At 49.4% G+C, this 23003-nt stretch overlaps 7 protein-coding genes across 7 annotated transcripts; 5 read left to right on the forward strand and 2 right to left on the reverse strand.

The window, feature by feature from the left end:
- The first annotated feature begins 170 nt into the window (after positions 1–170).
- Positions 171–2360, forward strand: QC761_401390 (uncharacterized protein). The gene is made up of 2 exons (XM_062878431.1): positions 171–1026; positions 1101–2360. Exons 1-2 carry the CDS (start codon positions 928–930, stop codon positions 2112–2114), a joined length of 1113 nt encoding a protein of 370 aa, XP_062731863.1. The 5' UTR covers positions 171–927; the 3' UTR covers positions 2115–2360.
- An 8990-nt stretch (positions 2361–11350) lies between these two features.
- Positions 11351–12249, forward strand: QC761_401395 (uncharacterized protein; the record flags this gene model as incomplete). The annotated part of the gene is made up of 4 exons (XM_062878432.1): positions 11351–11537; positions 11638–11730; positions 11798–11972; positions 12000–12249. 4 exons carry the CDS (start codon positions 11351–11353, stop codon positions 12247–12249), a joined length of 705 nt encoding a protein of 234 aa, XP_062731864.1.
- Positions 12250–13813: 1564 nt separating this feature from the next.
- On the forward strand, positions 13814–14986 carry QC761_401400 (uncharacterized protein; the record flags this gene model as incomplete). Its single annotated transcript, XM_062878433.1, has 1 exon — positions 13814–14986. The coding sequence occupies one exon, from the start codon at positions 13814–13816 to the stop codon at positions 14984–14986; it is 1173 nt and encodes a 390-aa protein (XP_062731865.1).
- Positions 14987–15978: 992 nt separating this feature from the next.
- On the reverse strand, positions 15979–18357 carry QC761_401410 (uncharacterized protein). The gene is made up of 10 exons (XM_062878434.1): positions 17834–18357; positions 17689–17766; positions 17471–17629; positions 17356–17374; positions 17040–17186; positions 16851–16965; positions 16652–16793; positions 16511–16596; positions 16283–16455; positions 15979–16219 (listed from the first exon to the last, which is right to left on the reverse strand). The coding sequence occupies exons 1-10, from the start codon at positions 17918–17920 to the stop codon at positions 16185–16187; spliced, it is 1041 nt and encodes a 346-aa protein (XP_062731866.1). The 5' UTR covers positions 17921–18357; the 3' UTR covers positions 15979–16184.
- A 110-nt stretch (positions 18358–18467) lies between these two features.
- Positions 18468–19991, forward strand: QC761_401420 (uncharacterized protein). Its single transcript, XM_062878435.1, has 3 exons — positions 18468–18500; positions 18769–19428; positions 19505–19991. The coding sequence occupies exons 2-3, from the start codon at positions 18936–18938 to the stop codon at positions 19705–19707; spliced, it is 696 nt and encodes a 231-aa protein (XP_062731867.1). The 5' UTR covers positions 18468–18500; positions 18769–18935; the 3' UTR covers positions 19708–19991.
- Positions 19989–22037, reverse strand: QC761_0062170 (uncharacterized protein). The gene is made up of 4 exons (XM_062872590.1): positions 21510–22037; positions 20561–21429; positions 20245–20503; positions 19989–20196 (listed from the first exon to the last, which is right to left on the reverse strand). The coding sequence occupies exons 2-4, from the start codon at positions 21353–21355 to the stop codon at positions 20150–20152; spliced, it is 1101 nt and encodes a 366-aa protein (XP_062731868.1). The 5' UTR covers positions 21356–21429; positions 21510–22037; the 3' UTR covers positions 19989–20149.
- A 215-nt stretch (positions 22038–22252) lies between these two features.
- Positions 22253–22995, forward strand: QC761_401432 (uncharacterized protein; the record flags this gene model as incomplete). The annotated part of the gene is made up of 2 exons (XM_062878436.1): positions 22253–22899; positions 22974–22995. 2 exons carry the CDS (start codon positions 22253–22255, stop codon positions 22993–22995), a joined length of 669 nt encoding a protein of 222 aa, XP_062731869.1.
- Positions 22996–23003: the final 8 nt, after the last annotated feature.

The following is a 23003-nucleotide window of genomic DNA, read 5'->3' on the forward strand; positions in this document are numbered from 1 at the left end:
AAGAAAATTAAAGATGACGCGCGCCTTTGCTATTCTCTCTTACTTCTCCCTCTTTGGATAACCTATGGTGGCTCTCCAGGTGTCACGTGCGGTCACGTGATTCTTACCTTATCAGTTGATGGGCGGGCAGGATGCGCTAATGGCAAGGTGCATGAACGGACATGTCAAACTGCGATTTCTCACAGAGACGTGCGATCAACAACGACGTCGTGCAGCTCTAGTTTTCGTTTTGCACCATGCAGATGTGCCACTAGATGCATCCCCAATTGGCTAGGATGGAATCGGCCCCCGCGTTCATGGCCCCGGCGGCGACTACACATCCCCATTTCTCTCTGGCACCTTCACTGCCAGATCTTCCAGAGGCCGAATACGTAACCGAGTCCGGTGGCGGTGACGGTCTCTCCTCCGATCCCTGCGTCAACCCTAACCCAAATCAGGACCCAACAAGCAAAAAGAAAAAAAGACACATCTTGAAAATGCCAGGCACAAGTGGCATGTCGAGATGCCAAGGCAAGGTTCAAGACATGTCTGTCAGTCAAACATGGATCAGCCCATAAGTGACTTGTCAGAGACAGACCGGCGATTTCGGAGCCCGTGATTGGCTGTGGCTGTCTTTTTGTGCCCCAGAATGAAAGGACCCGGGGAAGCAGCAGAAGCAACGTGGGTTGACCCCCATGCCCGCCGCCAGCCAGCGCGACTGGCACACAAACAGGGCTCCAGCTCTCCGGCAGTGATTGCTCCTTATAAGGCGTGCCGGTTCCCAACCCGCATCACGCCTCTCACCAGACAAACACACACACACACACACACCCAAACGCTGTCGTTTTTGGTCGAGGAGGGATTGTATTCTGACGCCCGCGCTGTTTCTAGACAGTTGCCCGTTACGTCAGGAACATTCGTCTCAAGGAAGAGCCAAGGAGAGGAAGAATGGCGACCATGAACCCGACGGCTGTTTGGGGTACTGATCCCGAGAGGGGCCAGGCCCTGATGATGGGGGAGCACAGGCTCTCAACTAGATGCCCAACTGTGAGTCCATCATCCTGGTGGTGTCTTATCCAATGAATGCGGGGAGAGCATTTGGCTGACAAGAAATCCGACAGACAGCGCCGAACGTCAACTTGTACTTTTCCACTCTTGCCACGGTGGGAGCCGGCACTGATGAATGGGGTCTCGCACCAGCAGCATGCCAGATTCCCAGTTTTTCGGGCCCGCATCCGCACACGGCGCCCTTTGGTTTCCATTATGTCCCTGACGATCCTGGAGGCTGCTTCACCACACCACCACCGCTCCCCGCCTTCCAATCGCCTGGTATCACCAGCCACCCCACTTGTCCCATCACCACCTCGTCCTCCACCACCGGACAGTTTGGAAACAACTCGTCCGGAAATGGCTATTTTCCCCATCACAACCCTGTTGCCCCTGTCACGTGGACGGCAGAAACCGACAAAGTCACCAACAGCATAAGCGAGCGCGAGCGCAGCCTCTTCTCTTTCCAGCACCAGCTGCAGCCAGGTGACACCACCATTCGCACCACCGACGCCTCGTCTTTCTCGTCGGCTTCAACCCACAGCCCGTTGCACTCACCGACTTTTACCCCGAGTCCCGGAGGAAGAAATGTCTCATGGTCCGCTTCATCGTGTGCTTCGTCGCCACCACCATCCTGTGAAAAGAGCGGTGATGATTATTTTGCCTCTACCGCCACCATCGTCCCCATGAATGCGGGCAATGTTTCCTCAATTACCACCCAGCAAATCCCTCTCAAACCCAGCAGCCGCGTGATTGCAGCTTCCCCGCTGACTGCGCCGAGCCAGACGCAGACATTGGAGGAATACGAAAGCAGTCGACGGTTGTGGCACAACCAGATTGGCAAGAAGTACCGGACTAAGCTGAACGAGCAGTTTGAGAACCTGCAGCTTGTTTTGCGGCTGTATGATGAGGATGGGGACGACACCGACACCGAGGGTCCAAACATCAATGTCAAGGGGCGGTCTATCAACAAGGCTAAATTGTTGGACATGGCGAGGCAGAAGTTGGAGGATTTGATGAATGAGAGGAAGGCTTGGAGGCAGGAGAAGAGGGCGTTGATGGAGAACTTGCGGATGAGTGAGGAATAATGGACGTGAGGTGGGTAGACTGGACGCTCATTTTGGATAAAACTATGAATGAAGCTTTGGGTAATTCGGTGGGAGAGGGGGACGTCGCTCTTTTGTGAAGCCAAAGGAAGGAAAGGAGAGCCAGCAGCTTACAGATACATGGATGCTGGGTTTGGTGTGTGTGTTTTTAAGGCTGAGCTGCCGATGTAAAGACCTGATAGTTTGTAGATCAGACTGCAGGAATACGATGAGCTCTTTTTTTAAGCTTTTGTTTGGGTTTTTGTTGGTTCTGAGGTGGTGTCAACTTTGGCTAAGACGGCACGGGGATTAGTAAAAGAATGAAGAGATGAGGTAAGAAAAGAGTAACAAGAAAAGAAGAAACAGTTAATTTGGGGAGGAAGGAGATAATCTGGGGAGGAAAGAGAAATGCTAGAGGTGATAATGACTCAATAGTTAATCTTAGTCTCATTGTCGATGGTTCTTGGGGTGTTGTTATTCCAGCGATGCCTCTTGTGCTCTTTTAGATACATGTCTTATACGTGATAGTTTATAAATTCCCCATCAGTGACTCGAGGACTGTAAGCCGCTCTTACTAGTAAGCAGGCTTGCCCAAGACGGCCAAACCTTCAAATTGTGTCGCCTTAGAGCGAAAGTCTCAATGCTTCCGCAACCTGGAAGGCTTTCATTCTCAAAGAAAACTCAGGATCTTCAACCACTATCATAGAGAGGTTGAATCAGGTCAATCATTTCGCGAAATAACCTAGTGGATTGTGAGTGCACGTGCAAGACGTTGAGCATCTCAGCAAAACTGCCCGTAGGTAACTTCTGGGTACAACCTCCACCTATCTGCAAGTGCCTGTGCAGCGGATCGCTCGACATATCCTTTTTGGTTCTCACATTATTCCATTTCGGTGCCTAAAGTGCAACCTGAAAGAATTCGGTGCCGACTTGGTGAACATCCATTGACTTGTGATTAGGTTACCTACCGACACACTTCTAAGTTGTAAGCATGGTGGTTGTGAGACCAGGCAGGCCAACCGCCGTTTCACATGTGACGAGATAGGTGGTAGGTTTTATTTTGGCTTCAAAAGACATAGTTGCGTTGAAACCTGACTGTGCTTAGACTGGATAGAAGCAGAAGTCCTGCGGGCAACCATATGGCGATGTGAGGCTGTATTTTAAATCCGAAATAGAGGCGAGACCTCGAGGTGCGAACCTGTGGGGATACGGGGATAACACAGCTGTCATACTTACCTTTATATCTCCATGTGCTACGATAGAACAAACATAGTTCCGAGGTTGCTACGTATCTACCTTGGAACAGGCACCTAGGCAAGGCTTGACTACCGACTCCCGTCGGTCCCGGCTTCATGTGAGGTTTCTCAAGGCTGACAATAAGCGGCTCTCGAAATGGAAGCAGCTAGTTAGTGGAAGAGGAGAGCACATGTCGGTTTGGTGGTTCATAAGCCATTCTCCCTTAAGACAAGACTGCAAGGCCTGCCACAATAGTTAGGTAGAAGCACAAGGGCCGATACGGTGTACAACAGTAACGGACGCGTTTAATGTGTCGTTGCGCCTGGTAAATCGAAAAGGCCTTGTGGCGAGGGGACGAAAGATATCGGTTCGTCAAAGGACGTACAGGTTAAACAGTGTAACAGGCTAACGAACCAGAGTACAGCATTGAGATAAGACACAGGGATCGTTGCTGGAATTGAAGGTCAACTGAGCCAAGAAGGCTGTAGTTTAGAGTTCTATACTAACCATAATATTCATTTAATGTAAATTTAGAGTTCCCAAGGTAACCCGATAGCTTGCGGACCCTTGTTCGAACCACCACCAAGAGAGCGAAAATAACGTGAGAATCCTCACATAGAACCAGCCTAATCCATAACAGCACAAGAAACTATCCGTAGAAGACCTAAAGCCTCGTCACCCTTGGAAAAATAGCTAGGTACGTATATATGTATTTGGGGTATTTTGCGCTATGGATAATATTACGTTACTCCTGGAAATTATCAAATCAGTTGCGGGAGCACAGCAAACTTCAATGGGCACGGCAAGTAGTTCTTGATATCGCTCAGAGGCCACGAGGGGAAAGACACTATTGTTTCCAAACTCATAAATCCAAGAAGAGGGCTACCTAGATAAAATATTACTTAAATTATAGCAGTACTATATCATCTAGTTAAAATGGTACAACCAATAATAAAGGTCAACTAAACTCTCATTTCGAGAGAAATCTAATGCAGTTTCGAGAAGACATGCTGCCAAACTCTGAGGAAGCTTTCTTCCTCATTTCTACATTTACACCCTTAAATCTTCCAATGAACCAGAAGCATATAAGCGCCGACAGAAAATAAAAAAGGAAAATAAAATGGGCTGCAGAAAATATAGGTACTTTGGTACATTGAGCTTGTATTCGTGGGCTCTTAGACGGAATGATTATGCACTATAACTGTTTATATATCTAGATATTTACGCTCCGATCTATAAAGCCGAGATTAAATTTATATATGTGCTGTCGTAAGAAATGCGTTTTACGAAGGATTTGGTTAAATGACTAGATATTTAGACATCCGTGCATTTATACAAGACTTAGCTTATTATTGCAGTACACTCTGTATAAGATTGGTTAGTAAATTGCTTTAATGTGACGAATTCCTATCCAGTACTTCTGAAAGGGACACTAGTTAAAGGCACTTCTAAACAATCCTAGTCTGGTACAGCTAAATAGTGTATAACAAATAGCTTATCTTAATTATAATGATTAAATTACTAACGATTATAACTTAAAATTATATACTGCGGAACTATTTGGGTATACTAGCTAGTTCCTCCGTATATATACACTTCTATCCTCTAGGCACCTCCGTACTTACGGCCATATAGCTGAACTGACACCGCCGACGTACGAAGCAAGGCAGGGCAGCTTGTCTCAAGACTCGAGGCTACCATGCGAGACCACGCAGTGCTTTTTCTGCTCTTGGAACAAGGCAAGCGACAGAACGTTCTATTCAAGATACAAAGCGATAGATCACCTAAATAGATATCATTTCTACCAATACGACGGGAATAGTACCATTCGATGCCCAAGCCCTAACTGCGAGCACGAGAATATCGACGGAATCACGGCCTTCAAAAGCCATCTTGCCACTGAACACTCATACGACATCATTGCTCATCGTTTTGTGGAGTGCACACCTGGCGGGGCGGTAGCAGAGAGATCGAGATGAGATGTTTAGGGATTCAGGGTAAAGTGGGAATAGCATGGCTCCCTTGAGGCAATCACATATAGCTTACATACACGATTTTCCTTTCTCAATGCTTATTGAATCTTAAAACTATTTAGCATAATACTGCTCAATGTCCTCCAATTAAAACGAAATACCTACCTATCTGGCTACTAGTGCGGATTATGACGATCGTTAAGTGATCGAGTTTGAGTGTTGTGGTAAACCCTACTCTGTAATCAAACTGGGTTAAGGATATGGGTCATGCTGAGCTGAAAATATAAATGCGTAATGTCCGGCCGATGAATACTGGATTTAGTATAAAAATGTTGATAATCGAAAATAACTGTCAACTGCTTAAATGAACACCCACGTAGAGTCCGAATATAACACCTACTTGTAAAATGTAAACCTTCTTTCGCTGCTTTTCGTTTGGTTTCCTGCCACATCAGCTCACAACCTTTCCAGGGCATCTTCCCCAGTATGACTAGCCAAGCCACCTTGACATGGCAGGTGCCCTACTCTGCTCAACTGCTTTTGGTCCCTCATCATTTTTACCGTGGATGGATTCAAAAGTCCGCGGCAGATACCAACGAGGGAACTTTCAACAGGAAAGAGCAATTGTTTTTCCAGAACTTTGGCTAAGGGAGAGAAAGATCTGACAAAGACGATTACTTCTCAATTTAACAAGAATAATAAGCAGTTCTTTCAAAATGTCGAGAATTGTATTATGTCAGTTCTGCTAGCTTGGAAGATAATCAGAGGGGAGAAGGAAAGATATACACAGTGCAAGAAGCAAAGTGTGACTTGGCGAGTTAGGAATGATGGGTTGGACAAGTGCGCTGATTACAATATTGATCATCATACCCCGCAAAACTCAGATTGGGATATCGGATTTAATCGAGCCAAATCCTCCCACCAAGAGGAGCACCACACCTTCCAGAACAATGTCCGCCCATCACGATAACAAAGACAGCTAAAGCGAAGCGAGCGAAAACGAGGGCAATGAGAGTGGAGGAGAGGGCGAGGAATCAAATGGAGAGGAGACCGCTCACAATCAGAGAGCAGTGAAAAGGAGAAGAAGGTGAAAAAGAAATCACAGAGACAGCGTGTAGAGAAAGGCCGCAAGGTGAACTCAGGACGAAGAAAGGCGGTGCAGTAAAGTGGAGGTTCGAAGCAAATGGGGACTTCTTGATACACTGGTTTTGTTTTCTGATTTTCTTGTTATCTAAATCATCTGTATTTGATGTATCTTTCTTCATTCATCAAGTCAGTTAGATATCTATAGTAATGAGTCTTGCAATTGAAATTACAATATTACTCGTGATACTGCCTAGATACAAGTCCATGCAGGGGTCAAAGGCAAAGCGAGCTACCTCTGGCTGAAAACGCATTCTGTAAGCCACTCCACATTGGTAGCCCACATCACTCTAGCTTAGCGCTCTGTCTTTCCCATTCAGCGGCACCATACGTGTTGTATACGAGTTCCTTCAAGTCGGGAATCAAACCTTCGGCCAGGTCCTGAATCTCAACCTTTGTTGGCTCCCACTCCATAGTAATACTCAAGTTCCCCCCGAGCGTTAAGCTCGATCCGACCTATCGTAGCGGGCCAGTAATCTGTCATCTTTACCTTATGTCGTTTAGAAGCTTTGAAAGTTTCAGACACCCTTTTGCGCTTTGTTGGTGCGCTCGACTGTGGCTTGGCATCGTGCAATAAGCCCTCGGAACTGGCTAAACAATGGGCGAATCCTGCGGTTGGTGGAGTCATAATTTCCTAAAGGCACCGAAAGATGTAGGTTCACTCTCAGGCAGGACAAAGCTATCTTGTCTTTCTGTCACCCTTCCTTTTTGTTCTGTTCATTAGCCTTCGACTGAACAGTACAGCCGTAGCAAGAATACTTACCGTTGTTGTTCCCGCTCGACCGATCATCTGCAGCTACCTTTCTAGGAAGATCTTGTTGTTGTCCGGAATTGTTCATAACAGTGGTATGACTGTTAGCACTGGACGAGGGCGTTGTGGTAGTCCTATCACGTTCTTGCTTCCTTAGGATCCTGTCCAAGATATTCTTACGATCATCAGGACCAAGTTTTCTCGTTGTCTCTTGCAGAAAATTTTTGTATCCTTTAACCATTTGAGCAGGCCCCAATTTCTGGAGCGGCTCACATGCCATGGGAAGGTTTGGAGTAGATTGGCTCACAACAGACTGCTCCGAAGTCAGCTCTGAAGCCAGCATGATTTGACTAGTTGCACCACCTTGAGAGAGGTTGGCTGTGTCTGGGTACAATCAGCTGGGGTTCGAGTAGCCATTTTGCGCTTGAAATTTGCGGAATGCTGTGGTGGTGGCCAGGTGGCGGAACCGATGCCGCGGTGATGAGGGTGACAGCGGGGCCAATGATTGCGATTGTAAGCTGTTAGACGGGGTAGTTTTGGTGGTTGCGATGAATTGAAGAAGAGAGAGAACACAGCACAACTAGGTTGGGGTACAAGTATTTATAGTTTGATCGATATATGTTGCTGGCCCTGGACACCTTGAGATCATCCTTATACCGCCCTTGGCTTGGGGGGTTCAGGGGCTCAGGAGTGTCACGATGATATTCACAAACCACATCAACTTTTTCATTGGCACCCTACCAGTTTGCCCTTTCAGGGCAAAGTTCCACACGTTATTCCATCCTAGGAGTGAATCACAAGTTTAAGATGAAATATAAAAGGTACGATTAGAAGGTAAAAACTATTTCCCCATTGTCTATCTGCTCTGTGTTTTTTATCCGCAAATCATCTCAGTTTAACGGACGATACAAAAGGCGATCCTACACACATATTCCAATATTAAAAAGAGGTACTGTAAAATATGCTTTCATCAAAACCGACCGTTTAGCCCCAGTTTTTAACAGGCACGGCCCTAGTAATCAACATTAAGACAGCTTCATCAGCATTTTTTTCGACCAAAAATGGTCACCATGAACGAAACAACCCTCGACGACCGAATATTGGCAAAGAGAGAGACAGGTAGATTCGATAGAACAGACGGTTCATGGTTTTTACCAGCCGGGTCGCTCGAGGAGATTACCAACTGGAAATAATCCGCCTCGCACTTATCGACGACGAGAATAATGAAGGACACCAAATTCCAAATCTCGAAGATCTGATAGACTTCATCAGACAACAGGCCAAGAAAGTCTTCTCCATCACAGCTCAAATATTTCAGCAACTCAAAATACTTCGACGTACTATGGGACGCTTCAAGCAGAGGCATTTTGTGGACAAATGGTTGAAAGTGAGGCAGTTTGACCCCCAGCCCGACTGTGCAAAACTGGATCACAATCTTATTCTTCAGCATGACACCACGCGCTGGTGTTCATCGAGCCAGCACCATATTTTCATGGAGTTCAACAGTGAGACAGACCGGAATCCGCTCTGGAATCACTCACGGATGGTTAAATTTTGCGATGAACAATGTGGCACTTCATCGCGCCGGTGTTCGAAACGGCAACCTCCACTCAGTACTCCTACCATCTTAAAGAGAGGTTTATTTTGCCCTTCTTCAAAAGAGACAGTCAAGCCACGCAAACCGGTTCCTTCGGCAGAGTCATCAAACATCAGATTCATGAGAACCATCTCATCGATCTCCATTATCCCAAACGAGTCGGGGGTTATGTCGCAGTGAAAGAACTTCAGGAACTTCAGCTTAATGGACAAGATCGTCATAACCTAGTTCAAGGCTGGGAGAACGAGACCCGTGTGCTCAAGAAGATGCGATTCATCACGGCATTCACTCGAGGAGATCCAGGATCAGAAGATGATCATTTGATGTTTGAGTGGGCTGATGGGGGCAATCTTTGAACTCTTTGGAAGAGGTCCACACACCGGTTGACACCCTATCTTCTTAAGTCAGCAGTCATGCAGCTATGGGGACTTGCAGATGCTCTAGACAAGGCACAAAGCCCCGTCTCTAAGCCTGATACAACGTTTCGCCATGGAGATTTGAAGCCGGAGAATATCTTGCGGTTCAAAAGTGACGACCAGATGGGGACATTGAAGATGCCGACTGGGGACTTGCCAGAGAGCATGCCATTTTCACAAAGTTGAAGAGCAACAAGATGGTAACCCAATGGGGGACGAGAACGTATGAACCTCCCGAGGAAGAGACTGGACACGGCACTGCCGTCCACTCCAAGAAAGGGTCCCAGCTAATGCCCGGTGGGAACCAAACAGGGAACAAAAGATCTCGCGTGTAGGATATTTAGTCAACGGGATACATCATAATAGAGTTCATCATCTGGCTGATGTATGGTGAAAATGAACGCGAAAGGTTTCATGGAGAGCTCAGAAGAAATTCCAATGTACACTATTTTATGATGTGACAACCCAGAACTCCAAGAAGGTCGCTAAAGTTCACGAGAAAGTGTTGAAATGGATGAAACAAATATTGCGGGACCCGAGATGTAGACCTGGTAAGACAGCACTGCCAGAACTGCTTGAACTTATTCAACAGCGCCTGTTGGTGGTGCAGATCCCGCACCTTGCGCACCTGGCCTCGCCACGCCCATCGTCGAATCCACCCATACCGCCATGTGTCAGCTCGACGGTCTCGGATGCTTCTCTCATGCTGAAATTAGGCCCAGGCCTTGCTAGCCGGATGATCTCAGGCCTACCTGAAGCGAGTGCGCCTGAAATTATAGTCCACAAACCAGTTTTGTCTTCAGGGCGAGCATCACCCCATCCAGGCGATGCACCACAGCGCCAGGCCGAACGGAACGGATTGCTAAGGGTCAGAGCGCGGTCCCAGGAGCTACCCAAACGCATATTGCGCATTCAGCACGAGAAGGGCGATGTATATTGGGCTTCGGACATTCAGGAGCGCAAACAACCCGCAGTCGAGAGTTCAACTGCCACCAGTAACTACTATAAGCCGGCTACCGCCATAGAGCCAGTCGCCGCCATAGAGCCAGTCAATTTCCCGATCAGACAACCAGTGTCGGGTACTCAAGGAACAGCGACAAATCCACTTATTGTATCACGAACTAAAAGAATCGATTACAGGAGTAATCTACTAGGCACAGACTAGGTCATCTCGATCGACAAATGGTTTGTAAGTAAGCTATCCAACAACGCGAAAGTCCGGAGCACTAGATTTACTAGCTCGTACCAAACCAACAAACAACTTACGTCAAAATTACCAAGAAGTCCGCCAGGCACTGTGAAATCCTGGCTTTTCTAGGACCTACAGTCTCGCTCAACTTAAAATGACGTCCGACGAGAATATTTGCAATCTGTACGCATTATTCTGGAGCCTAGTTTTCTCCCGTCGCTATGTCAAAGACTGTCCGATACCCTCTACATTGCTTATCAAACGTGACGGAAGCAGGCTGAAGATCAACGCACCCACCGACTTGACTCTCAACATTTTCCGAAGCCCTGATCTCAACACCCGTGCAAGCCACGAGGTCCAAATCGGATACACCAGCAGGCTCCACGCCTCCCACAGCACTGTTCACTTTGATCACATGAACCATTGGCTTGAAACTTGCGACAACCACCACCCAAGTTGCAAGCGAGACAGTACCTCACTCACTCTGACCCAAACCCAAAGGCTCCCCACACGCCTCATCGACGTCGGATCTGTCAACTACCCTGCGGTCAGACTCATCGAAAATACTAAGTTGTCATCAACTCGGTAGTTTACCTTATCCCATCAATAGGGCCCTCCTCCTCAACTTCTCTACTACCGTTCAAAACCTTCCAAGCCGTCGTTTGGGTATTCCTTTTCCCTCCGGCCTCCCCGCCACCTTCCGAGAAGCCATCACCGCTACTCGCCAGTTGGGAATTCAGTACCTTTGGATCGACTCCTCTGTATCATTCAAGGCCCAGGTTGTGACTTTCGGAGTGAAGAAAAGAAGATGGAGCAGGTATACAGTGGTGCCTACTGGGTTCTGGCATTCAGCAGCGAAAAAGGTGGGCACGGGACCGGCTTTCTCAAACGGACAGCGCCGACAAGCGATCACGTCGTTTGAGCAAACCCGGCGATGAAGAAGGAAAACAAGGTGTGTTTTTCTATTTGCGAGGCCATGGATGATTTCAATGGTGATGTTTTCAAGGGACCGCTGAGTCAACGCGGATGGGTGCTCCAGGAGCATGCGCTGGCGAGGAGGACGATATTGTTTGCTGAGAAGCAGACTTATTGGGAGTGCGGTGAGGGTGTCATGTGTCAGAGTATGACGAGGATGAAAAAGTGAGTCCACTATCCAAGCAACCCCTGAACCCCTATTTCGAACCCACTTCCCCGCTGTTTGCTAACAAGACTCTTTCACAGCCAACTCGCGGTGTTTCTTGATGATCCAACTTTCCCAACCTAATCTCCAAAGACTCGCAGGGCGAGAAAATACACCGGTATCAAAAGCTGCGTGTATTTTACTCGCACCTGTCGCTAACGAACAGCTTTGACCGTCCTCTCGCTATCGATCGCCTACAAGACCGCATCTTATCCGCGCTCAAGGCAAAAAGTGGCTTTGGTGTGTTTGATGAGGGACCTGAGAAGAAGGGACTGCTCAGGAGGAGCTTACTCTGGATTCGGGGTAGGGACACGGAGAAGATGGCCAGGATCAAGTTTGGTGTCGAGCAAGCCATTAGCTTTGTGCCTTCCTGGTCGTGCATGGCTTTATGAAGGAGGGATAGAGTACATCAGTCCGCGTTTGGGGAGATCCATTGGTATGAGCTGACGAGTCTTTGGTTTGGCGGCGCGCAGAGCCTTTCTCCGGCTAGCGATGGGAGGGGGGCTCACAGTCAAGGGTTGTTACTTGCTAAAGCTAGGGACTATGACGTTTCAAATGCGGGGGATGGGGAAAGGAGGATTGAAATGGATAGTCCTGGGGGTTCGGAGCAGAAGGAGACGAAGTGTGTGGTTTTAGGTCAACGAGGTCCGTGATGCTTGAGGAGGGGGTGTGTTACCTTATTTTTGTTCGCGCAGCTGGGAGAATCGGGGGGAACGGTGGCGGAGAGAAGATGTATGAACGAGTTGGTGCTGGTTCCGTGTCTGGGAAATGTATCATCGGCAGGCCCACGAGAGTGATTATTCAGTAGACTAATGTAGTTCCATTTTCCTAATTTCATAGACTTATAGACCGAGTTTGCTTTTAAAACACAGCCATAGACATCCTCGGCTGTTCCAGATGTTCACCGGCGTATTAGTTGAAGGTCTATTAACTACAATCCAGTAGGTCATGTCTTGTCTGTGCTGTATCACTCTCCTCTTGTTAACGCACAGCAGGCTACGATTGCCAAGCTCACGATTGCTCAAGGTTAATCTGTAGGCGCACCAGAAATTGGAGAGTAGGCGGTGAAGCTCTAGGTGCATGTGTGGGGTGATCTTGGTCTGTACATGTAGGTGTGAGGGGCGCAGTGCATGCGGCCCACGATGATTGGGAGGGACTGCAGCAGGTTGCGTGACATTACAGTCTAAGCCGGTTTATCAGCTCCCTCCGTCCCCTTTCGGCATTCATTTCGGAAAGAGCCTCGAGATGCGATATGCACGATGTTGTCGCATGCTTCCCGCAGGACAACAAAGATAAGAGATACAACTCAGCGGCTTTCAAGTCGCAACGTGCTTCAATGAGAGAGCCATGTGATGTCAGGACCTGTGGTACTTGTTGGGCCAACAGAAGCGGCTGCCAACGACATGTCCCACATATCTTCAAACATGAAGACTGAGGTTGGCTCAGAAACTGAAAACCACGGGTAGACACCTAGGTTGCAAAGCCATGAAAAAAGGGATCCCAATGGTCGATATCAGACATCTAAGTTTGTCTCATATAGAGTCATGTGGGTTAGTCGATCGCATAAACCCCTGCTTTCCAGTGTTAGTTAACCAACATTACTTTACTTTCTCTGTGCCCCAGCTGGACCAATCACTTTCTTCTCTGTCTTAGCCGGTCCATCGTCGGTGTTGGCGAAGATTGAAATGCAGCAACCGAAGTCGCTCCCACTCGAGAACAAATTCCCCGCCCTTGCGGCTCAACTGTGAGTGGTAAACAGTTCTGATTGGGGACATGAACGGGCGCCACCCCCTCCTTTTTGTTCGACGCTGTCCGGTCCCCTCCTAATCGACGCACAGCTTGACAGCAGAAGTCGGTGTGGCTTGGGGCTCCTGGTGGGTAGAGCGGACTTAGATATGCGGGGTCCCAAGGTCGGCATACCAGGCCATAAGGCGCCCAACTTCGAGCCCAAAGCAGGTGGTTCGCGCACTTTGCTCGTTGCAAAGCCTCTCAAGCCAGCCAACCTGTAACCACTTTCATCATCAAAGAACGCCCAATCTTTTACATACCCCGGCAAGTGCGTACGTTACCTCTGATCAGGCATCCTGCTCCATCCCTCATTGTTTCCTTCCCGATTGACAATCCTGGTGTGGATCGTTGTCCACCGTACCATACCAAATATTTCGACTGTGCCACACTGGCCACGTTGGTTTGTGCTGGGCACTGAACTGAGAGGAGATGCGGCCCCTCCGTCCCGGCTTATCTATCCGACCTCCCGCACATCAGCCTCACTCGGCGTATGTCACAGACGGTAGTGAAGAAGATTCTGTCTACTATAGCGAGGACGAGGACGACCATCACGGGAGCCACTCCATGGTATATGAGAGAGAACCAGCACCATACGGGCCTGGCCTTCCAAAGACCCCATTACGTTCACCCAGTACAGAAAACACAGCTTCAACCATCCCGCCGTCTCCCACTTATCGCCTCCCACCGGCAGGGACACCATTGTCCAGTCCAGGCTTTATGAGCGGATTCCCACCACGACCTCACCTAGGATACCGGCCGGGGCCGCCGCCACCTCCTCCTCCCCCGGCAGGTTATGGGAGACCACACATCCCATATCAGCAACCACAACCGTACCCGATTGCTTCTATGTGGGGAACATGGACTCTTCCTCCAGCCTATCCTCCTACACCCAACACCCCCTTCAACGAACCAAGAAGGCCTGTTCCCCATGCCCCAAACCTACCCAATAATCGTTGGATGCCACATCCCGATGAAGACCCCATCCCACACCGCCCTCACCGAAACCGGTCTCCCGGGCCTACACTACAGTTTCGACGCTCCCGGAGCAACATGCGAAAGCGCAGTTCGTCCGAGACCCGAAAGCCCCGTCCGCTAGACCCCCAAATAGCAGCGGCGTTGAAGGGGAAGGAGCATGAGAACATGGTCCTTCGAGAAGAACTCAAAAGGGCAAAGACGAAAGAGGCCAAGAGGGAGGCCAAGGAAAAGGAGGCCGAATTCCAAAGGTTAAAAGGTCTCGAGGAGGAGCTGAGAAGGTATAAATTGTTCGAACAAAAGAACCAAATGAAGCAGGAAATAAAGAACGAGATATATGCAGAGTTTCACCAGGGGATATCGACATCACCTACGCCGTTGGCTGGTCAGCTGGGGCCTAGCTCTGGGTTCTCGTCGGAGGCGACACCGTCGTCTAATGCTTGGACGCAGGGGGGGTTGATTATTGGGCGACAGCCTGCTCCAAGGGCCATTGCAGGGGGGGTGTCTTTGGGTGATTACTTGTTTGATCGGTATGGGAATCCACAGCTGGAGGTGTACGCGAGGCCATTGGAGGCACAAGATGTTGGTGTGAGGGGACGACAACCAGGTCCCCATGTGCGGTTTCCATGACTGCGGATTGTGCTGTAGATATATTGTATGACTTTAATAGGGCAGGCACCCACATATTACGATAGTTTCCATTAAGGGTGACAGTGATTGGCAATAACTGCCATCATGTGAGCCATTATCTGGACCACCATGATCCCTAGCTACGAGACCTATCAATCAAATGAAAGACTTCCATGCCGTGTTGCTAAGCATTCCTCGAAAGCCCGTCCAGGGGCATCCTAGAGTATCCGGCATACAACAACAATTATCTTAAGATTTGCATTGTTGTCAAGTTACCTAGATCAAGGGTTTGATCAAACAATGCTAAGTCCGAGAATCAGGAAAGAAATCCGCGGTAGGCCCGCATCTTCCACTTTCTGTATTACCACTACATCACGAAGTATTCACGACAAATTGGCCATCACCTTCCTCATGCCATCGTCCATCTCGCCAAGCCCTGTTTCCTCTGCATACTTCAGCAAGCGTCCTTCTTCTGGTGCCGCATGAACTTCCAACTCATTACCGCCGTCGAGCAACTTTCTGCAAAAAATTAAAAGCTCCAGCTTTATCCTGGCTTTTAACTTGACCGCAAAACCATACTCCTTGGCAGCCGCTTGCACCTCTGGAAAATCTTTCAAGTTCAAATTGTCACAGAGAGCGAGGAAGTGCGTCAATCTTCAGATATAGGGCCAAGGTTGGTTAAGTGGCCATGATAGGAACTGCCGTAGTTTATCAGAGACTTCAGGTTTGGAGGATGCCGGAGACTATCAAGAGTGCAAGCGTAAATAAGCAGCTGTACTGTTTGGCAAATGGTTGGCAGGGCCCAAAAGGCGTGTGACAGTCTTCAGGATCCAGGTAAGCCTTGGCCAACTCCAGTGAACGCTCCACGACATCCCCCTTGCGGGTGTCGTCCAGGATCGGCGCTGCAGGATCCAGAACGTGCTTGTTGCTGGCAAACGATTGGAAATATTTCCTCTTCACTGAGGCCAGATGTGTCTCCCGGGAGCCCCAATCCGAAAAATATGGTATTTTCTGTATAAATGGCAGTCTACAGGCCTCGCGAGACAAGGCGATCAACAAGTCTCGAAAATAACTTGTAATACGTCAAGTTCAGTATCTTCTTCGACAATAGCCTCTGGATACAAGCCATCCAGTCTTTTCACAACGTCCATCCAAAGCATGTCACCATATTTCCCTCTCAAATCCAAAATCCCACCCCTCACTCGTGTGAATGACCCGGCAAAGCCTTGAGCCCTGTTGTTTGTTTCGCAAAAATTAGTAACTTATTCATGCCTGCCGTTCAAAACGCAGACTTACAGCCGTCGATATCCTCCTTAACCACTCTCTTGACCTGGCACTGGTTAGCCTTATCAAAGGTCTGCGTCGTTAAACCACGGCATGTGGCAGCAAAGCAGCGGTTGTCCATGGCGTGCTGGAGAGTGTCGTCCTTCCAGCCAAAGACATAGTCGCCATGTTGGCCGTAGCCGGTCCTAATTTGATGTTAGTGCACTGCTGGCAACCTTTAGAATGGGGCAAAGGGCCTACGGGTCTCCCTGACTCAGTACAAAAGGCTGAGAGCCATCGGCGGGCCATTCAGCCTTGTTGTTGAAGGCACGGGTATCCCAGACGATCTATTCACAGCGTCAGCGTAAGGCAGACATCAAAGCCACGACAACAACCACTTACCTCGTAGTGGACCTGTGGGATCTTGACCGGATGGCTCGCAGGGCAAGCTGCATCGACAACGGCAAAGGTGGCAGGCCCGGACGTAGGGTGAGCAACATGGTCCATGTGGTTCGGAGTGTCGAGGTTCTTCCCGTCCCAGCAGCTTGGGGGTCGTCAGCACTGTCAACGTACATTGACGTAGGCTTAAGAAACAACGTACATAGGGAAGATAACACTGCTGCGGATGCCTCCGGGGCATGGAGTTGTTGGAAAGCTCTCGGTGTCAAGCTTGGGATCCATGCAAGGGCTCATGGTGTTGCCCTGGAAGTTGGGCCCTGTACAAGGTGAGATACTGTCATTTAAAGACAAAATGGACCAGAAACCAGGCCTATGCTTTGCCCCTGCATACCTGTGTAGCAACGATAGCAGCTCTGCATCTTGCGACCAAGGCCAGTCGAGGTGCGGCGTGCTGCATCGCCAGTGAACATTCTGAAGCCTGGCTTGAAGGCAGTAACGGTTTTAGGACCAGGAGCCGTATAGTATACCGTAATTCCAGCTGTGTAAGAGCTTTGTTAGCTGCCTTGTCTTCGAAGAATCACGAAGAAGCGATGTGGTGGATGATGTTTGGTTCGGGCTCAGGGGTCACTCAGGGGTCCCGCATAGCCCTAACCCTAGAATGATGATATGATGTGTCGAGACAGAGAATGTGAAGAAACTCGTCATACCGTTGGCATTTCCAATGGCCTAGAACAAAAACGTCAGCATCATGTCTGATTGTTGATCAATGTTTGGTGTTGGAAAACTCAAAAGCCGGCACGAGGAAGTGAACGGGGCACTCACATCATTGACCATCTGGGGAACACGCTTGTAGGTTCCGTTTCGAGCCTTGAAGTACACGTTGGCAGTCCAGTAGTTGCTCAAATCTTGATCAAACGAGCATGTTGTGCATGTCGCGAGCTTGGAAATATCGCTGTAGGGCATGGTAACGTTGAACGCATTCTAGAGAGCAACGATCAGCGAGGGTGACGGCGTTTCGTTGAAAATATGATTCGACGCACTCCTCCGACAACCTGATGGACGTGAGCAGAGGGAATACCGCCGGGCTCGACGAGAGGATCGATGCGATCGAGGACGACCTGGGATAAAGATGGTCAGTATTCTGGAAGGAACCTGAACTCAGTGGCGGGTGGAAGAGTTGCTTACCTCGGAGCAACCGAATCGAAGCATGGTCGTGCTAAAGCCCTGGCCGTAAACGGCCGGGAGAGAAAAAAGGCCGTACAAGACCTTCATGGTGGAGTGAGAGACACCGAATAGCTTCGTCGATCTTGGCTTTGCAGGACGGATTAAGAACCACGAGGCGGCCTGGGGTCGTCGGCGGGCCGTCGCGCTCTTTTAAAAGTTTCGCGTGTACTCCATGCCAACCTCACCTCTCCCGTCTTGGAAAGAGTGAAGCTAAAGGAGGCAATGCTGTAGCAAGCCAAGTGCCGGGCATACTGTGCATTGATTGTGGGGTTGATTAAATGTGATTAACCACGGCCTATCAAATGCACGACATGTTGATAGCGCTTGTCAATCCTTCGCTTTTAACCGATCTTCTGTCCAACAGGATGGCTCGGCCGAACCTTTTGGTTATTGTGGTGATAGCTGAATATATCAAGGCGGCAATACTCATCGGCTCCGATAGAAGACTTGACTGGAGCGCATCGTCTTCATCAACCAAGATGATTGCACCTGACGTAATGTCGGCATCGGAAAGATACTCTTACAAAGCTTCGCAGACATGTTTTATGTCCGGCCGTCTTTCTCACGTGGCCGATGTTTCTCTCAGCCTGTCAACAACAATCTTGGCTGGACGACACCACAGAGAAAGGTTTGGATAGATTACTTTGTTTGTTTCAGCATGCCCAGCCTACTAGAACCACTCCTATATCGAACCTCAAATGGGACCTCACTCGATCCGCGCAAATCAGGTGCCTGGAATCCTTGCGAATACACCTCAAGTACCTTACCTACTCCGGTGTGCGAGGCTCAGAGTCCGGCTTCCAGGCTCAACGTCACGTCCTTCAAACGATCTACGTGCGCATTTTCTCAGCAAAAGGACCGCATTTCTGACTTGCTGATGAAGTTGTGTTTCACAGTCATGCCTGTATCATGTGATCCCCTCTCCATGCAAAGTATCTGCGGTCCGGTCAGCTTCGGAGTTAAAGCACCAAACTCTTATACCAACCTCAGCTCTAAACGCCAAGCCCTACAAAACGATGGTAGGCGCCAACCATGATTCCGAGTCAGACCGGTGCTCAGTAAAATGCTCTACTTGAAAAGCCGTCCATCCCCAAGACTTGAAATATGTCTGCTGTTCTTCTTTTCCTCACGGACCTTGACCTTGAAACGATCCCAGCGCTCAATTTATAATCTTGCACAAGTATCAACCCTTTCAAACATGAGTTCAAACTGCTCTCATTTCCTGTCAGCTTTGCCGCCTCTTCACCTACTGTGTTTCTCTTTTTTGCTTGGGGCAAACCTATACCAAAGCTTCATCATGGCCAAGATCAGCTACCGAGCCCTCCCAAAGTCCGCTTTCCGAAGCCTTCAGAAACAGGCCTGGCCGTTTTATTTCCGATCCCAATCATTATTGGTCGTTATCACTGCTGTGACTATCCCGCGAGATGATCTTGTTCCCTTCGAGGCAAGCCTCATGAGCTGGGTTCCCCACGCCGTTGCGTTCACCTCAGCAATGTTGAATACATTCATCTTTGAACCTGCTACACGGAAGGCCATGGTTCAAGTTACTCATCAAGGTTCGCCTGATCTCATCATGATTCGATATCCTCTGACTTTCGGACATGGTCTTTGCTGACATAGCCGCGACCTTAGAAACGAGAGATGGGCCTAGCTGCAACACGACACAATACGATGAGAACAAGGTGATGGAGGATGCTAGTGTCAGGCCATCGTCGGGGATGGTGGTGGTGAAGAGACGGTTTTCATTCAGCCACGCAATGTGCATCCACCTCAACCTGTTGACACTGGGCGCTGTGTTGGCTTATGGTTGGACATTGGCCGCGAGGATCCAGTGAAGGAGGACTGAGGCTGAGAACTGCGTCTTGGTATAGTGTCCAGTGGCGGATGCTACTCTTTGTTATGATGACGGAACTGGGACAAGCTCTAGACTTGATGCTATTGTCGATCATTAAGCTGATCTTGGCTGCAATGATATCAAAGTTTGAGTGCGGCAGTGATGTTCGGATTGGGCTTGTTCCGATGGAGTGGCTCACTACATGCCAAAGAAGTGAATACCCAGCTGTGTCTATTTTGGGAGTCGTCTAGATGTTTCGTTAGAGCAATAGACCACTATTACTACTCATATTCTCTCATCAATGTCTTCATACATCGGCAGTAGAGCTTCCCTGTTCCTCTTTGCTGGCTCTATCGGCTCATCCAGTCGTAGCTGGTCGACTCCAGATCACTTCTGGCATCCTCCGTTCCCTTTAGACCATTCACCAAGTGCATAAGCCGCACTCACTTCTTGTCCCAAATATCTGGATTCCCAGGAAGCGTATCAAGCCCTATGACCATGTCAGCTCACATTCCCCTCTCACGAAACAAAGACTCACATCCATCCACCTCCTCCCCCACTCTCGAAGACAGACTACACCTCTTTGCCTCCTCCAAAGACTGGCTCTCCAGCACATGACAATTAGCCCCAAAGCACACCCCGTCCATCGCCCGTTGCAGAGAATCCCCTTTCCACCCAAACACATAGTCCCCATGCTGCCCATACCCCGTAGTATCACCCGTGCTCAAAACAAAAGGCTGCGACCCATCCTCCGGCCACTCATCCGGGTCATTAAACAAACTCGTATCCCACACAATCTACTCCTCGTTAGCATTTCCCAAACAGCACACACTCCCAAAACACGGTTAACCCACCTCCAGCATCAACTGCGGTATCCTAACAGGATGACTCTCCGGACACTGTCCTCCCGTCCCCAACCCAGTAAACGTATGCGGCCCGGTTTCAACCGGATACGCCACATGGCTCTTATGATCAGGACTGTCCAAATTCTTCCCATCCCAACAAGTCGGATAAAGCACATTACTCCTAATCCCCCAGCACATTTTATTGGGTAACCCCTCAAAGTCCACCGCATCATCCACACAAGGCGCTTTATCATCCCCCCCAAAGTCAGGCCCGGTATAACACCGGAAGCAAGTTTGATTCCTCAACCCCTGCGGTTCCCTCCTCCCGGCATCCCCAACCAACATCCGGAATCCAGGCCGAAAGGCAGTCACGTCCCCTATCCCACCGCTGACGTAGTACACCACGAAGCCACCATCCGTTTTGGTAGTGAAATCATCGCCGAATAATAGCCTGTTAGGTATTTGGGGGACACGTTTGTAGGAACCATTTCGTGCGCGGAAGTAGAGGTTGGCGGTCCAGTAGTTTGAGAGGTCTTCAGAGTAGGAACAGGTGGTGCAGTTGGCGAGGGAGGAGATATCGGTGTTGTGTGGCATGGAGATATCGAAGGCGTTGCCGCCCACGATTTGGTGGAGGTGTGGGGAGGGTAGGGAGCCTGGGTTGACGAGGGGGTCGATTCGGTCGATTACGAGCTGGTGGCAGCCGAAGCGGAGCATGGTTGATGAGACGTTTGGGCCCCAGGGGGAGGTGCCCAGTTGGGGGGCGGCGAGGCCGAGGGTTGAGAGGAGGGATAGGAGGAGGAGCATCGTGGTTGCTAGATCAGTGGAGTATCGGTCGGTGAAGTTGGGGAGGGAGGTGAGTGGAGGGAGGCTGTAGATATCTGTTGACCATCATGGCACAGTCTCAGCAGATGGATCAGCAAGCTGCAGATACCTAATCAATTGTTCGGATGGTTCCAACCTATGGATTGTTGTATGCGCGCTGAGCCGCCCGGTTGATAGTAAAAGACTTATTTTGCCAATCTTCCGGGCAATGGTGGCTGGATGGATTATTATCGTCTTGATGAAGAGGCAGCCATCATCGCAGTACCGAGATTGCGACCACGTGGCAGACAAGGTGTTCCTCGATCTTGATCTTGGGAGGCTTCGAAAGATATGCAAGATGCACCATGGCTCAGGTGGTGGACGAGCAGAGCGGTTGCCTTCTTGCGCCGTAAATCGAAGGGCAAGGAACTGAAAATATGGAGGACACGGGAGAGTCATACTACAGTGGACGGTCGACGGTGGACGGTCGTCGGTCGTCGGCAAAATTGGATGGCGACCTGAAAGTCCGAGGAGCGGAGGAAGGCGGGCATAGCAGTCTCAAGAACCTTCCATCGCACTCTCCACCCTCGCATTGAGCTGCGAGAATAGCATGAGATACGCAACCTGTGGATATCTCGAAATAAAGCAACTAGTGAGAATCGAGGGGGGAATGCTGGTTAATTTGTTCAACCATGTATGCTCCACCTGTCTTTGAGGTACCTGGTCCTCCACAAGAATACCTCTCGATGCACCGCGATACTTTTGGTGCTGAATGTGGCATGTACCAGGTTCAGAGCTTCCTAGACGAAGGTTATAAGTCCCACAGACTTCCCGTATCGAGAACCAGTCGATAACCAAAGACAACGTGTTGTCCAACACACATAGGCAAACGCCGGCAAAATGAAGCTTTCATTTTCTCTTCTACTTCCTTTGCTCGTGATAGCCCAGGAGACAACCCTGGGAACAGGAGCGCATTTCCGGCTGACAAGATACTCAGGCACTGGCTCCCCGGAAGGCTCAAGCAACATAACAATCTCAGAAACAGGTGAGTGGATCACTATTACCTACAGCCAATTCCGAACCTACCTTGGGCCAGACTATGCTGGAGCGGAGAGGGGCTTGACCTGTCATGTTTATCTCGCTATCATTGCCCCGAGCGTCGACCATCTCCCTCAAGGGGTTCAAGGGGTGCAGCACACGCTTGCGGACAGCGTATATGAGCGATACTACACTCAGCTCGATGATGGAGTGACAGCTCTTCACCACAGCACATACTACACCCATGATTTGGGCCCCTTCAACGTGGTCGCGACGGCAACATTCGATGGTGGTGAGACGTGGAAAGCACCCGGCAAATCGTACAACGAGACCAGGGAGATCTCTCGCAGCTCCCTGGAGTGTAGCCGTTGTGTCCAACCAGGTGCTAGAATGGCGGTATTCTATGCCCACGATCAAATCACCATGAGCAGCTCAAATCCAGAAGCCCGTGGCGTTTCGGTTGCGGGCGACACGGCCGACTTGTTGTATACGCGCCGTATCAGAGTCCTGTAAGTGGAAAGATTAAATTTGCAGTGAGATTGGGAGAAAACCATGCATGCTAATTCGGAATATCATATGGTAAATGGCGAGCGTGTACTCCGTAAGCCACATC

The sequence above is a fragment of the Podospora bellae-mahoneyi genome, chromosome 4 (genome assembly GCF_035222275.1).
Source record: "Podospora bellae-mahoneyi strain CBS 112042 chromosome 4, whole genome shotgun sequence".
NCBI classification, from domain to species: Eukaryota; Fungi; Ascomycota; class Sordariomycetes; order Sordariales; family Podosporaceae; genus Podospora; species Podospora bellae-mahoneyi.

Coding starts and splice junctions, on each gene's coding strand:
- QC761_401390 (XM_062878431.1), top strand. CDS start 928: ATGGCGACCATGAACCCGACGGCTGTTTGGGGTACTGATCCCGAGAGG. Junction 1,027..1,100: donor TCTCAACTAGATGCCCAACT/GTGAGTCCATCA, acceptor GAAATCCGACAG/ACAGCGCCGAACGTCAACTT.
- QC761_401410 (XM_062878434.1), bottom strand. CDS start 17,920: ATGAAGGTCTTGTACGGCCTTTTTTCTCTCCCGGCCGTTTACGGCCAG. Junction 17,630..17,688: donor TCCATCAGGTTGTCGGAGGA/GTGCGTCGAATC, acceptor GTTGCTCTCTAG/AATGCGTTCAACGTTACCAT. Junction 16,794..16,850: donor AGCAGTGTTATCTTCCCTAT/GTACGTTGTTTC, acceptor ACGACCCCCAAG/CTGCTGGGACGGGAAGAACC.
- QC761_401420 (XM_062878435.1), top strand. CDS start 18,936: ATGCTCTACTTGAAAAGCCGTCCATCCCCAAGACTTGAAATATGTCTG. Junction 19,429..19,504: donor GGTTCAAGTTACTCATCAAG/GTTCGCCTGATC, acceptor CCGCGACCTTAG/AAACGAGAGATGGGCCTAGC.
- QC761_0062170 (XM_062872590.1), bottom strand. CDS start 21,355: ATGCTCCTCCTCCTATCCCTCCTCTCAACCCTCGGCCTCGCCGCCCCC. Junction 20,504..20,560: donor TACCGCAGTTGATGCTGGAG/GTGGGTTAACCG, acceptor AACGAGGAGTAG/ATTGTGTGGGATACGAGTTT. Junction 20,197..20,244: donor GGGGGAGGAGGTGGATGGAT/GTGAGTCTTTGT, acceptor ACATGGTCATAG/GGCTTGATACGCTTCCTGGG.